At 41.3% G+C, this 13,817-nt stretch overlaps 1 protein-coding gene across 2 annotated transcripts in view; it reads right to left on the bottom strand.

Annotated features, from left to right (window-relative positions):
- Nucleotides 1-6,507: 6,507 nt before the first annotated feature.
- Nucleotides 6,508-13,817, bottom strand: part of AGPAT5 (1-acylglycerol-3-phosphate O-acyltransferase 5) — a 57,479-nt gene continuing 50,169 nt past the window's right edge. For both annotated transcript variants that reach the window (XM_068414056.1, XM_068414064.1), the window contains exons 7-8: nucleotides 10,740-10,863; nucleotides 6,508-9,066 (exon numbers count right to left, since the gene is read on the bottom strand). In XM_068414056.1, coding sequence (XP_068270157.1) covers nucleotides 8,841-9,066; nucleotides 10,740-10,863 — 350 coding nt within the window. In that variant the 3' untranslated portion in view covers nucleotides 6,508-8,840. The remainder of the gene's footprint in view (nucleotides 9,067-10,739; nucleotides 10,864-13,817) is intronic.

Below are 13,817 nucleotides of genomic sequence, written 5' to 3' on the forward strand. Positions count from 1 at the left end.
AGTTTGGTTATAGCAACACCGACCTCACCTGGGTGGCAGGACCAATGCTGAGCACTGTAGAGACACATCGGTGCCGGACAGTGAAGGCGTGCTTGGGAACAGCTGTTAGAAATTAATACTAAGTGAACAAAATGCAGTATTTACTTACACGAGGAAGCAAAACACTTAGGTATTCTGTACATGACTTAGCTACTCTCTGCTTCAGCCCTTTGGTTTAGTTAAACCTTTATAACCTCATTCGTATAGCCAGGCTGGCTTGGCATATTATCGGGGTTTGGCTCCAGTAGCCGAAAGCCGAATCTGAGATATGTGCAGCCATAAGATGGATTCACTGAAGACACTCAGTTAAAAACAAAGACTGAGACAAATCTGGTCCAAACCACAACTAATCCCACATCAATCCTTGAGTCCAAATTTTCTGAGAGTTCAAGTTTGAGGGAGGGAAAGATGCACGGCTGGTAGTGCAACCTCTGGTTAGGACTGCCCAAGGCATCTTGCTGTCTTGATCCTGCATTTATTTGCATCTACCTTTGCCCAGTCAGCAAATATTTAAGCCAAAGCTTTCCTTTGTGTTGAAGGCTGGATTTTCTTCGAAGTTTTCAGCCCAAACAGTTCCACATTTCTGAGAGCATCCTTTTTCCTTAACTTAACCATGGCCAGGTTTAAGGCAAACAAAAGCCCACACCCCCCTCCCAACACTCTGGCAATCTTCTTCAAAAAGCTGTGGTGCTTTTTTTTTTATTGGAAGAGGGACTTGGAACTGAACAAAAAAGTAACCTTACTGCTGAGATGGACTTTTTCTAGTCTCAGTGAAAAGCCTGTCTCAATTTGGCCAATTCATAAGGCTTTGGAAAATAACCAAGACAGCTGTAGTTCACACGTGCTTGCCAGAGGCCAGCTAGAGCTTGCAGGCTTTCGTTCTCTGGTGAGTTCATGAGCATGGGACAGGCTCCAGGGCCCAGAGCAGGACTTCCCTAGCAACTGCAATTGCTATCTGCTTCAGGCCAGAGCAGCTCTAAATCTAGACACTCGGAGTCAAAAGCATGGGGTTTCAATTTTTCTTTTTTTACCTGTTTGTTTCCAGGCTACATGAAGGACGTCAGCAGAACTGCATTCAGAGGAGGTGCAACATGCAAGAGGAGGAGATAGGTTGGAAGAGGAGACTCGGAGCAGACAAAATGAACCCTGCAGAGAGCTGGGGGGACCCAAGGTGCGCAGAGACTGGGATGGAGAGGAGACTGAGGCATGGCAAAGCGCAGTCTGGCAAAGCAACTGGGAAATGGTGTGCGGGGAAAGGATGTGCAGGATCTCATTTCAGCCTCCCTCTGCGCTTCATTCTGAGCTCACTCAGGCGGCCTTCCCATACCTCACTGACCGTGCGTTAAATAAACCTGGTTATGAAGACAGAATCACACATTTCCTCCTGATACTGTCACGGTGAATGTTACAGAAAAAGATCCAAAACTTCACAAAACAAAGTGCTCGTTGAACACCCCCAAAATGCAAGGAAGGGCATTACCGTCATACTGCAAACAGAAAAACAGAGCCTAGAAGTATTTCCTGATTATTCAGTCCAAGTACATTTGCAGGAGATTGCTGTATAGGGGTTTGTGGATGTACTTCATATGTTCCCATCACCTTCTACAGCAGATGCAAGTCCTAAATTCTTCTACAAATGAGGCTTAATTTAAGGCAGGCATCTAAGGAATAAGAGACGCAAAACTCATAACTGCATGTGGAAGAATTTGGCCTGAGATGACAAAGAAAGGAGAGGTGAGAACCTGCAGCCTGGCAGACCTTTTATAATTATCCAATTATTCTACGGTATCATTTGATATCAGAGTTACTTCAGACTCTGAGGGTTTTGGGAGCACTCTTCCTTTCCAGGACGTCCTAAAATTTGCAGAGGGTTTTTCTTCTAAAGCTTGAAATTTGTCCTAATAGAAGCAGAAAAGGAATGCAAAGTCCCTGTTTACTTCATCTGAGCCTGGTCTGGCGCTCGGAGATGCTGCCTCTGCCTCTGCCGTGCCCACTGTGTAAAGCCAGCGGTGCTGCCGGTGCCCACCGCTTGCTCTGAGATTCCCTGGTCCGACGGGCACTTGACCATCTCACCGTGACCGCAGCCCCACTGTTTGGCTTCAGTTCCCATTCCCACCTTCTGCAGGGCTTGTTGATGGGCTGCCTAGGTTTCATCCCTGTGACCAGCATTCTTGGTGATGGTACGTGTCCCCGCTCACACATTTGCTTTTACACACGTTGCGCAGCCAAGAATAATTGTTAGTTTTAAACCGGCTCCGAAAGCAGCAGCCGGCTTTCCAAAGGGACACAGGGGACGAGTTAGCGACAGCAGCCACTTGGCATTTCCAACCCCACGGTGCGAAAGGGGATGATGTGTTTTAAGTATTGCGACTTCCTGAATCTCTGGGTATCTTGTCACAGAACGGGAATACAATTGACAGTATCAGGATACGTACACACATCTCTTATTACTGTTTAAACATAGAAAACAATACGGTATCCTGTGCTGGCAGGAGTACTATTAGCTATGCAAAATTGTCAGCTCTTTGGAATACCTTTCCTTTTCTGGACAATAAAAACACCATTTCTTCAGCAACTTTTGTGTCTTTGAACAGCAGTGTGGATTACGTTGTTCACCTATATTTATTTCTCTCATTAGAAAAGCAGGTGGGCCTATGACTGCAATTGAGTCCTACCTACAAGTGAGTGGTTCCATAAAGAAGTAATTCTGCATTTTAATTTATCCTCCCCAGCTATAAAAAAATGTGTGTGGTGTTTAAAAATCTTTTCAACATTTGTCAGTATGTGACCATACTAACGCAATCCTTTGTGGTCAACAGGAATTTATTAAAGCACCTTGATGTCAAACCAACTTTTTTTATACCTCACATGACAAGAAGTTAAGACTTCTTAGTTTATAAAAGCCAAAAAATGCTCATAGATTATATAGAAGGAAATTTTTATAGTCTCTATCAGACAAGACTTTAAAAGACTCAGGTGCAAACTAACGTAAAGGCAACGCCATTTTCTGGACCTATAATGTTTCTGCTAAAAGTGCAACATTAGACTATAGGAGATGTAATGCCTGCTAAACCATAAGTGAAAACCTTAACCAGGGACTGTTACACATACAGCATGAAAAGTAATTTAACTTAATACCTCCAGCTCTGGTTTCAGCCTTGAAAACTCTGCATATTCCTTTAGTTGTGCCTAACGATGTTGTACAGCATTTAATACTTCTTGGGATCATTACAGCGTTAACTCTCCCATCTTGGCCAAGTGCAAATTAAATTCTCTCTAGCTCAGTTTCACCTGGGGTCCCAACTGGCTGAAATAGTTGCACAGCTGAGTAAGGCCAGGGCTTGCTGCATCCAGAAATTCAAAACTGCTTTGGCAATTTCAAGGGTGTCTCTGAAGAGGATGGGGAAGGAGGGTCTTGGTGCAGAGAGTGTGGGACCACAACAGGCGTAGCGGCAACAAGGTCTGCTAGCGCCCAGCATGTGCCAGGCTCACTCCTAACATGGAAAGGCACTTCAAAAATACAGCACTTTGCAGCAGAACCCTTCCCCTTCTCCTCATTTCATAACCACATCCTGGAAGCTGCAGCTGCCTGCACGCTGGCGTGAGCTCGTGGGGCCATCTCTGATTCCACCTTGTCCCTAGGACGGTTCAATTTTGAGTGCTGAAGTGCCCCAGGGCTGAAGCTGAATGCAGACATCCACATACCCAGCCAATGCCTTCGGTGCTGGTTACAGTCATGCTGGCCCTGCAAATCTTGAAATCTTTTCCGACCTTTGCCAGAGCACCCAAAAGGGGTGAAAAGTGGCACTGGCTGGGGGCTGGTAGGGAAAGTACCGTAGCTCTGGTCTTCCTCAGGAGATGTTGAGACTATATCTCCTACTTCCCATTCCAGTGACTGGGATTGATGCCCTGGAGTAGGCATCGTCCTCCAACTCATTGCCCATCCATGCTTCAAAGCAGGAATGAGCCTCAGCCCACCTTTCCAAGGGACCCTCTGGAGAGAACACCAGGTCCTGGATACTTGGCAAACAAGCCAAGTGGATTTTAGGACCTACCTCTCTCGGAAGCCCTGTGTACTGGCAGCCCATGGTGCTGCATGTCTCAATCTATGGTGGTGGGACTGGGATTTGAGGGGCCTGTGTACCACAGAGGCTGTGTGGTCAGCCTGGTGGCTCAGACCAGCAGCTCCGACTGCCACTGCATGGCCAGACGACCGACAGCAACTTCTGCCCTTAAACATCTGTGTCCTCTGTAGATCTCTGGGCCAATCAGGCAAACAGGTTGAAATGGCTCTGGTTAGAACTGGTCACGCAGTGAACACAGACAGAAGCATCAAAATGTCCTTCAAAAACTGAGTTCCCACACAAGATGAAAGGGAGACAAAACCAGCTGTGAAACAGTTCGTACAAGCATAACTAATGAAGTTTTCACATTACAAATATGACCCAGGAACAAATCATTTTTCAGGGCAGCTTCTAGCCTTTGTGTTTACTTACAGCCGTGCAAGCTGTCCGTCAGTGGAAGAGCACCCTCGAGCAGAGACGGGAGGGAGATCCGTCTTTGATGTTCAACACAGACATAGCAATAACCCCTCTCTGAACACCAACATCTTCCAGCCCACCAGCAACAGACCCCAGCCTCTTGACTGGCATTTGCCCACCGAATGCCAGTCCTCAAAAGGAGGATGTAGCTGGGTGTCAGTGGTCTGTCAGCAGTTTATCGGGCTGAACACAAATAGGGAAATTCTTTGGGTCCACGAAGAGAATGGAGGAAACCCAAGACTCGCATCAGTTGGAAAAGTGATGAGGGACTCCTCGTTAGCAAAATAGCAGACCAGTCAGTCCAAGGCAGGGATGCAAATCTGTGACTGAAGGAGCACAGGTAAGAGAAATATTCACCACACTGACAGGGAAATGGGTCCCTACACAGAAAATAGATCTTCCCTGGAATCAATCAGATGTGGTCATGCCTGACTGGAGCTGATGTTTCTAATCTTATTTTCTATTAGATTATCGCAGCTTTTCCTTCTCTGGACTTGCTCTGTGTTTTGTTTTAGTTGCATTACTTTTGCCATTATACAAACTTAAAGTAACCATTTTTTTTTGTCTTATGCTTAGCAAACTGTGCAACATGCTTCACACAGAGCTCCAAACTGATGAGACAGGCAAGAATATGAAAATGAGGACAAGAAAAACCCCGTTCTGTTCACTTCAAGCCCTGTCATCAGAGCCACTCTGCTACAAGGTGACCTAGAACTGCAGGTTAGGACCAAACTGTGGTTTCCATGTTTATAAAGGAAAAGCCTTTATAAAGCAGGTGCCAAGATCTTGAACCTATTAACTGGTTTTCCATTGCCTTTCTGGGCCTGATTGAAATTTCTGCCATTAACAATGTTTTTTATTTGCAGGCAATGGGGGAGAAGTCGCTTGCTTCATTTTTAACACTAAGCCAAAAATGTCAAACCTTCTCCTTGTCCCCTTCATTACCCAATCCTAAAATAGTTACCCCTCTCTCCCCCAAAGTGAGTATATATATTCTATGCATGCTAACATGCCAAAATAATCAGGGGCCAATTTTTAAGTAGTTTTACAGGTATGCTATGTTCCACTGAAGGGAGAAAAAACAAGTATTACACTAAGAAGATGCTTCAGAGGAGTTAGCAAAAGACTGTGGCAGGCTGGAGCCCCTCTTGTGTCCTACTCAGTCATTTCTTCATGGCAGCATCACTCGGTGCTTTAGTATTCCGTCTCACTTCACTTGTTGTGTTCGCCATTATTTAAGTTAACGCTTCCTTACTAGCCCAATTCCTTCCACAAAAGTAACCACAAGAATAACACTGTGGAACTAGCAGGTATCAGTGCTAGTATCAGTGGTGTTGCTGGCTGTAAAAGGTTTACACATACTTTATGCATACGAACAGAGCAGTACTTGTGTGGAGGGAAATCGCTTTTATCAGATACACTGATACAGCTGGAAAAGTAAGTTTTTGAGCATAAAGGTCCCTCTCAGATTTAATACGTCACTAAACCTTTGGTGGCATTTACTACCGAGATATACTTCATGTGTTTGTTTGCAATACCTCTTCCCACCCCCGGGTCTGTCCAGCCTGTCTGCCAGTGTCTTCTGTGCAAGACCTATCGTGCGGCAGAGCCCGATTCCTGGCCAGAGCTGTGGTGCTGCACGCTAATGAACATCATTAACAACCAACAAGTGGTGCAGGTGTTCACGGGTGAAAAGCTACTGCAATCCAGCCGACCTGGTGGTGTGCTGCGTTGGAACAAGCACAGATCGATTCTAACACATTTTAGCTGCACAGAAAAAAGACACAAGTTGTTTTCTTTTGACTCTTTCTCACACTAATCCATCCATCAAGGACTTAAAACCACACTTGTAGCCTTTTTGTAAGCAGTCCCTGTTAACCAAGTTACATAAAAGTGCAGAAAAAATTGAGCAAGTAGACAGGACAGAAAAGTTGAATGAGCATTGGCTCTTCTTATTTTAATGAAGAAATATTTCAAGTTAATATCAGTGCATATTTAGAAATAGTATGTGATACTCCCAATGCCAAATACACCAGCAAATTACAGTTTCAAAACTTTATAAATTAATGGCAAGAAAAAATATAATTAAGATTAACATAGAGAATAAGGTTCAAAATAAACATCCTGTTTGTTCGTTGCACTGCATCGATTATATTCCTGGTACTTAAAACAGCAAGAGATCCAGTATTTTGTGGTGATTAGGCTCTCCGAAATAGCAGTTATTTTTCTATAAATTAAGCAGTTTGCATTTATTTCTGATGTATAATTAAGCGTTACTCTTAGCTGTTACAAAGAAATTTAGTCATGTCAGCGTAATATTTAATTCCATAATTGAAGATCACACTCATGTAGGAACACTGCCTTCTGGTCATACCCACTGGAAACAGTCGGCTGAGAATAGGAAGAACTACATGTGAGCACATTTGGCTGTTACATCAAATGGCTTTTTTTTTTTTTTCTCGTTTCACAGCCTCATAACAATACTGTTTTTCAACATTGTTCCCAGTCATTGTTTTTAAAATGGCTCATCAACATATCCTGAATCAATCACTGATATAAATAACTCCAGTGACAAAATCCATTATGGAACGACACAGAACTGCAAACTGAACGTTGTACCGTATGATTTTAAGGTGGTTCTCTAACTACTCTATAAAATTCTGTAAAAAAAAAAAACCAAAACCAAAACACACAGTAAAAGCAGTATCTTAACTGGCAATGGTGGAATCTGAAAAACTGAGTTATAATTTTAAAAGACATTTAACTCACGATGGACTCTAATGCAAGACAAACCGCACTGAAGCTAAAAAGAAATGCACACTTAAAGCTTGCAAGTGTAATATAAAAAATATTCTCTAGTTCTTTCATTTTGATATAAGGAGTCCAGTTCCCTAATGGAAGAAGATAAAGTCCATCCTCTTTCCTACCCCATCGCTGTACATATAGGCGATTACCTTGATACCAGGAAAAGGCGCTTCCCCCCAAAAATACCAGCCATGGGAATCACAGACTTTCTGGTAGTAAGGGTTTGCTGATTTTGCTTTTTAAAGTATATTTGCAAGCAGGTGAAATACTGATAGGATATGCATTTCTTTCACTACTAGTCTATTGTGCAAATTGTATACATCAACCCTGTAACTTCAATCCAACTGCAGTCTGCATCACCTAGAATGATTTGAGAATCTAGTGTGATACTACAGCACGGAGATGACTGCTGGATTATGAAACATCAGGCTAAATCAGGTTAGTAGGAAAAGGCACATGCTTCGGATTTAGCAGGAACATCTGAAGGTTCCTCGTTACCATATCCTTACGCTCCTGAAGTTACAGTAATTCTCTGCATTACCCAAACAACAGAGTTTGCTTCTGGAAAATCGTGAGGTAACAGGAAACTTCTGCTTATGGCACGTACACACGAAAGGTCTGTGAGCTCAGCTGAAACTCTCGAGGCGCTAGGGATAATGCAGACACAAGATAGGCTACAGTCTGGTTAGGCCAGAAACAAAAACTTAACATTTCATTATACTGCACACATTCCTTTTATGCACAAATACAGGGTGCGCAAAATAAGCTGCTTGCTCAGTAAAATTTAATGTTTTGCATATGTAAAATAATCAGCTAATGCTGCAATATAATCAAAAATCATGCACTAGATAAACAGAGCTTCTTCCCCATGAACAGTAGTTCTCAGAAATATTTTTTTCTGCTTCAGGTAACATCTCATGATTTGCTAGCTTACATAGTCCCTTTTAAAGAACACAGTATTTAGCTAAAACTGAAAAGCAAAATTAAAAAAAAAAGAAAAAAGTTTTGATTTTAGTTGCGATACAGCTGGGACAGATGCAACTGAGCTGCTGCAATGCACCCAAGAGTAATGAAAATTCAACATGAATATCAGAAGAATAAATATATACTCTAAATCTCTGTAAATACATTCACAGGTCCTCTTAAGACACCCTTATGCATAACTCACACTTCTTCACATCTGCAGAGATGGGTGTTAGTTCATGGGGAAAGCAATTTATCATATGACTCGGTTTATCTGTCATTATTCCAGCAAAAATCAGTAGCAAATTTGAAAATCTACATTTATTTTCCCCAGACCAACCACAGAAAGGCTTAAGTCACAAATTCTGTTATTTCCAATGTTCAATCAGTAAGGCTTTATTTACACTTTTTTTTACTATAAAGTCAGGAAAAAGTTTGGTGCAATGTGCAAGAAAAGACTGCACATTTCATTGACTGGAGACTAACACCTGCTTATGGTTTAATGCTAACCCACAGGCAGCCAATTAAAGTCCCATATATCCATGTTTTTACATAAAGTTTCCTTCCAGATTCTGTCAGAAGCATACTAGCAGTCAGGCCACCTAAAAACAGCAAAGATGGCAAAGTTTTCTTGAGGCTTAGTTTGGAATGAACACTTTTTCCAGGGAACTTGTTTCTTCTTTTAGAATCCTTCGCATCATAAAACTCTATTAGTAACCTACAAGCAGACAAAAGGAGATGGTCAAAGTTATGCATTAGCATAAGAAGTTTTAAGCAACTTGCTTTCATCCAATAACTGCTTCTACTCACGCATTATTTAACAAATGATTTAACAATACGTAGCAGCTCATCTGTAACAAGTTTAAGCAATCAGTATGCCTTAAGAATATGATGCATTCAAGCAACGTTGCATGTCAGAGTACTCAACCCAAACCCTCATGAGCAATAAAAGCAGATTTTCTGGAGGGACCAATTTTAACACTGAATATGAAAGTTGAAAAGAATCCTTTTCATTCAGCATTTAGCAAATAAGCCCAGAGTACTGGGCAATATCGTAGGACAAAATAGCACACAGTTAATCATTGAACACCAAAGGCAGGGGGGAATTATCTTCATGAAATAAACTAATAACAAACATTCAAGAATAAAATGCTACACCATAGGTTCAGGAGTAATTTTTTTTCTTCTATTTTTGAAAACCAGTAATAAATAGATTTGAAAATTCTGCGGTTTTAAGTATCTCTAAATTCGCCTGAGAGACTGCTTTGGTCCCAGGAAAGAGATTCCAGTCAACAGGAGTCTAAAGTAAGACACAGATGATCAGGGTTCAGTTTTGCTGGTCTTCACCAGAAGACTACTTCTGGGCCACTGGTCAGCCTTTTATTTTATCTATCAGTTACTTGTCTATAAAATGAAATTCAGACTTTCTTGCCTCTCAAAATGTAGAAAAGAAAAATAACTTAGTGATCCTAAACTTCTAAGACACTTCAGTAATAGTGCCATGTTTACAGACAGACACGTTAGCTTTTACATGGATTCAAAGATCACAGGACAAATTAATTCATTTTTTTACTTCCATGGAGCGTGAGACTGGCAGAACAATTTTGAAGCAGAACATACCCGAAGAACGAGGGAAATTTCTAACTCACACAAATGTCTTAAGGGATTTAGAAGGTAAACACATTTAGCTCCCTCAAGTTTGACTTCAAACATGGCAAATTAAACCATCATCTCTGAAACAATACTTAAATCTCACATTTAGGCACAAGGTCTGCCAGGATCCGTTGCATATGCTCACTAGTGACCTTATCTGGAGATGCTGGAGGGAGCCAGGCACTTCAGTCCTGCCATGATTCAAAGATGAACAGATAAAACTTCTTCTTCACCTAATTTCCCCAGTGAAGGTAGGGATCTCGGGGTTACTTGTGTTTTTAGCCAGTCACTGTCTGATGGAAGATGCGTAAACAATTTTGGCAGAACAGATTAGATCAAGACCTGCCCCTTTCTAACTCTAACACTAAATACAAGGCTAGAACCAAACTAGTTTTGCTTGCTGGCCTACCTCGGGCATCTTACATTTCTGCCTGCGCATGACTCAGCTTCAAGAAGATAAATGGAGAGTATTCAGACGACTATGAGTCTTGCCTGAAACATGGATTCACAGCTCTTCAGTCTAAGGAGGGTCTAAAACCCAGGAATCCCAGTCTCCTGAGCAAAAGCTTTAACGGCAAGTGCATTATACAAAACGTGCACAGGAGTACCAACACCACCTCTATTCAGAGAGCCCTACAGCTTACACTGCTGGTAACACAGAAATCATGGGTACATCTGTTAATATAAAAGAAGGAAGACAGCATCTTTAAACAGAAAGTTCTACATATTGCTACTCACTTATCCTTTATTTCAAAACGTTCATGAAGCCACCTTCTCATATACATCTGCTCTTCTGGAATGTCCTTCAGTTCAATTCGATCAATGAAAATATGAACTCTTGGGCATTCCTTGCAAAGAAACTCTAAAAAGAGAGCAAAACAACAGGACTGAGTTACAGAAAAGCTGTAGGGCATTTATTTGTCTAAAATAGGCTGAAAATCTGACCTCATAGCTGTGCATGCCTTGGAAACCTACCTTCAGACCCTGAGCACTTCACTGAACTTAGAAGCCATCTGGCCTACATGCTTTTGAAAAGGCAGTCCGTTATCACATGCAGCACGGAAACATTGTCCTAAAATGCACTCTGATAACTGTAAAATGCTGTGCTTAAAAATGTTACACTTCTACCTCAGCAGCAATCTACTCATTCTGTAGTGTGGGATGCAATAACTTCGATGTCGTCAAGTTATCCAGCCCGCAATTTTGATTAAAGTTAGTAATCCTCTTTGCTTGTCCTTTTTAAAATCTAAATTTTGTTTGCTCCTGGATGACAAAATCTGAATTATAGTGATTTTCCAAAGCATCTCCAGGAGGAAGTGGGCTTTAGTTTAAGTAATAACCTATAATTAAAAAGTGTAATAGGGCAAAAGACTCAGAACTAAATGCTGCTTTTCATTTCGCATCCCTTCATTTTTCTTCTGTCATACCGCGTTAACAAAGCTTGAGACAGCCCTATTGCAATTCCCCCTCCCCCATTTCCTTAATTTGCCCCTAGAAAAACGTAGCAAGCTAGTGCTAAACCAGTTGCAAATAAAACTCCATCAGTCAAATAGCCTTGTGGGATTTCTTACAACTAACAAGTGGTAAAAATACTGCACATGGGATGAAAAACACACCGGTATTTGTGTATCAGTAATCATGTGCATTTATCAGTAGCAAGGGGTACCGCAGTAACCACAGCATCCCTGTACAGAGAGATGCATGATGTGAGGATGGAAGTCCTTGGGAATGTGGACAATCTTCATATTTTGAAAAGGGAACAGAAGTGTCCTCCTACAACACAGATGGGCAACAAACTTAACACAGACTGGGTGGTCCTTTTAGGTTGTTGACATTTTTTGGACAACAGTGCAGAGGCACAGAAGACTTTGACCCATAACTGTTAGGGGTATCTCGAGGAATGTCTGTGCAACTTAATTGTCACTGCATGTACATCTTTACTGTTGTCTGCCAAAGCAGATATCCCCCTATTTGTTTTTCTTCTTTACAGGATTATTTATTTTTAAGGACTTTGCTGTAAAAGCAATCCTTATCATACACTAGAAATTGCCTTAAAGAATTTTAAAAGCCTGTTCATGCAAATATGTTTGCGTGCTTGTAGAGGGGGAGGGATGGAGAAGAGATAAAGAGATCAGTAAAGTCTTACAGCACTTTGACGCAGAAGTTTGTAAGGTGCTGTGTGCAGTTTTGTCCAGTCCTCAGGCAGAGCGAGCCCTTCACTGAACCGCACCGTAGCGTAAAGGGAGCAACATGGCCCACGCACCATCAACTGAAGATATGGCTGAGGGCTCTAACCAGAAACAAGGCCACCTCTTAGCCATGTAGTAGCAAACAACTGTCGCTAAAAAGTTTCTGGTAAAACCATCTCCTAGCTACAGCTATTAGATGGCAGGCAAGTTAAATACTTGGAGGTCCAGAATGATGATAGGTATAGACATTGTCTTCAGGTTTATGTGCAATGTTTTTACTAACCACGAAGAAATCAGTGTTCATGTATCTGAGAGCAGGTTTTTCCTCTTGCTTTTAATGGGAAAAAAGGATTTTCCAGGTCTGTTTCTCTGAGGATACTATCCAGGCCACCATATGAAGGTCATTCACTATATGAGCACCTAAAAGCATACTATTAATATTTTAAAATGACAGATGCATTCTCCATGTCTTAAATGCTTATAATGCTCACTGATGTACAAATCCTCTTTTTGAGTGGCATTATCTATTAAGTGGAACATTCTAAAAATATGCAAAAGTGTATTCTAGAAAACAAATGCCTGGAAGCCAGATGATACCGTCTTTTTTTATACTAGACTTCTAGAAAAAGCATCTATGCTATGCATATTCAGCTAGGGCTGATGATCTAGCTTTAAAAGTTATTTAAAACATTCTGTGCATTGTGTAGTGTATGTTGCTTTTGCTTCATAGCTCACAGGTTGTTCTGTATAGGTACAAACAGCTCTTTCCTGATGTTAGTTATAATCTGTTATAAATTATTAAGGAAAATTATAAAACAAGCAAAATTCCAAGTTAGATGAGATAGCATTGTTAATAGCTATATGATATTTTTAAAACAAATGTTAAGCTGTTTAAAAAAATTTTATATTTGGTCATTTAAAGATAGCAACAGAGTACATTATTAATAATAAGCTCTAGTTAACAAAACAGGAATAAGACATAGATAATTAAACAAAAGCCACTTTCCCCCAAAGTTGAAATGTAGCCACTCTACCTATCTGCTTAGAAAGCAAAAAAACATCCACATATATCTAAGTATTGCTGCTGGTTTTCTACCTTACACCCAAGTTCCAATGCAAGTTGACTTTTCTTACTTCCTAAACTGGTCGTCTTCAACCAGTTTACACTGACTCCCCATCAGTCTACACTGAATCCCCGTACGTGAAGATCCTAAAACTTCTTCTGAATTTCCCAGCTTTGTAAATCCCAGGGCCGTTCTCCACAGCTACACCCTCCCTTGCAGTCTGAGACTTAGTGCAGCCTCACTGAAGGCTGTGTGATCTGCAACTGCAGGTGCTCCCCTACAGAGGATCACGATTCCCACCCACGGATTCAAAGCCATTTTATCCAAAGCATCCAGGACATGTGCAGATGACATTGTAACACATGCAATCAAGCTAGTCAGGGAACGTGACTAATCTTTAAGTATCCAATTCATGTCAGGGTTTAATGCAACTAATCCAATTTTTCTTTTTTTTTTCTTTTTTTTTTTCTTTTTTTTTTTTTTGAGATGCACAATGTCACTGCAATCACATAAGAATACCACTAGATAAGAACAATATATCGAGAGGTTGTTCTTGAAAAGAA

Source organism: Nyctibius grandis, chromosome 1 (assembly GCF_013368605.1).
Source record: "Nyctibius grandis isolate bNycGra1 chromosome 1, bNycGra1.pri, whole genome shotgun sequence".
Taxonomy (NCBI): domain Eukaryota; kingdom Metazoa; phylum Chordata; class Aves; order Nyctibiiformes; family Nyctibiidae; genus Nyctibius; species Nyctibius grandis.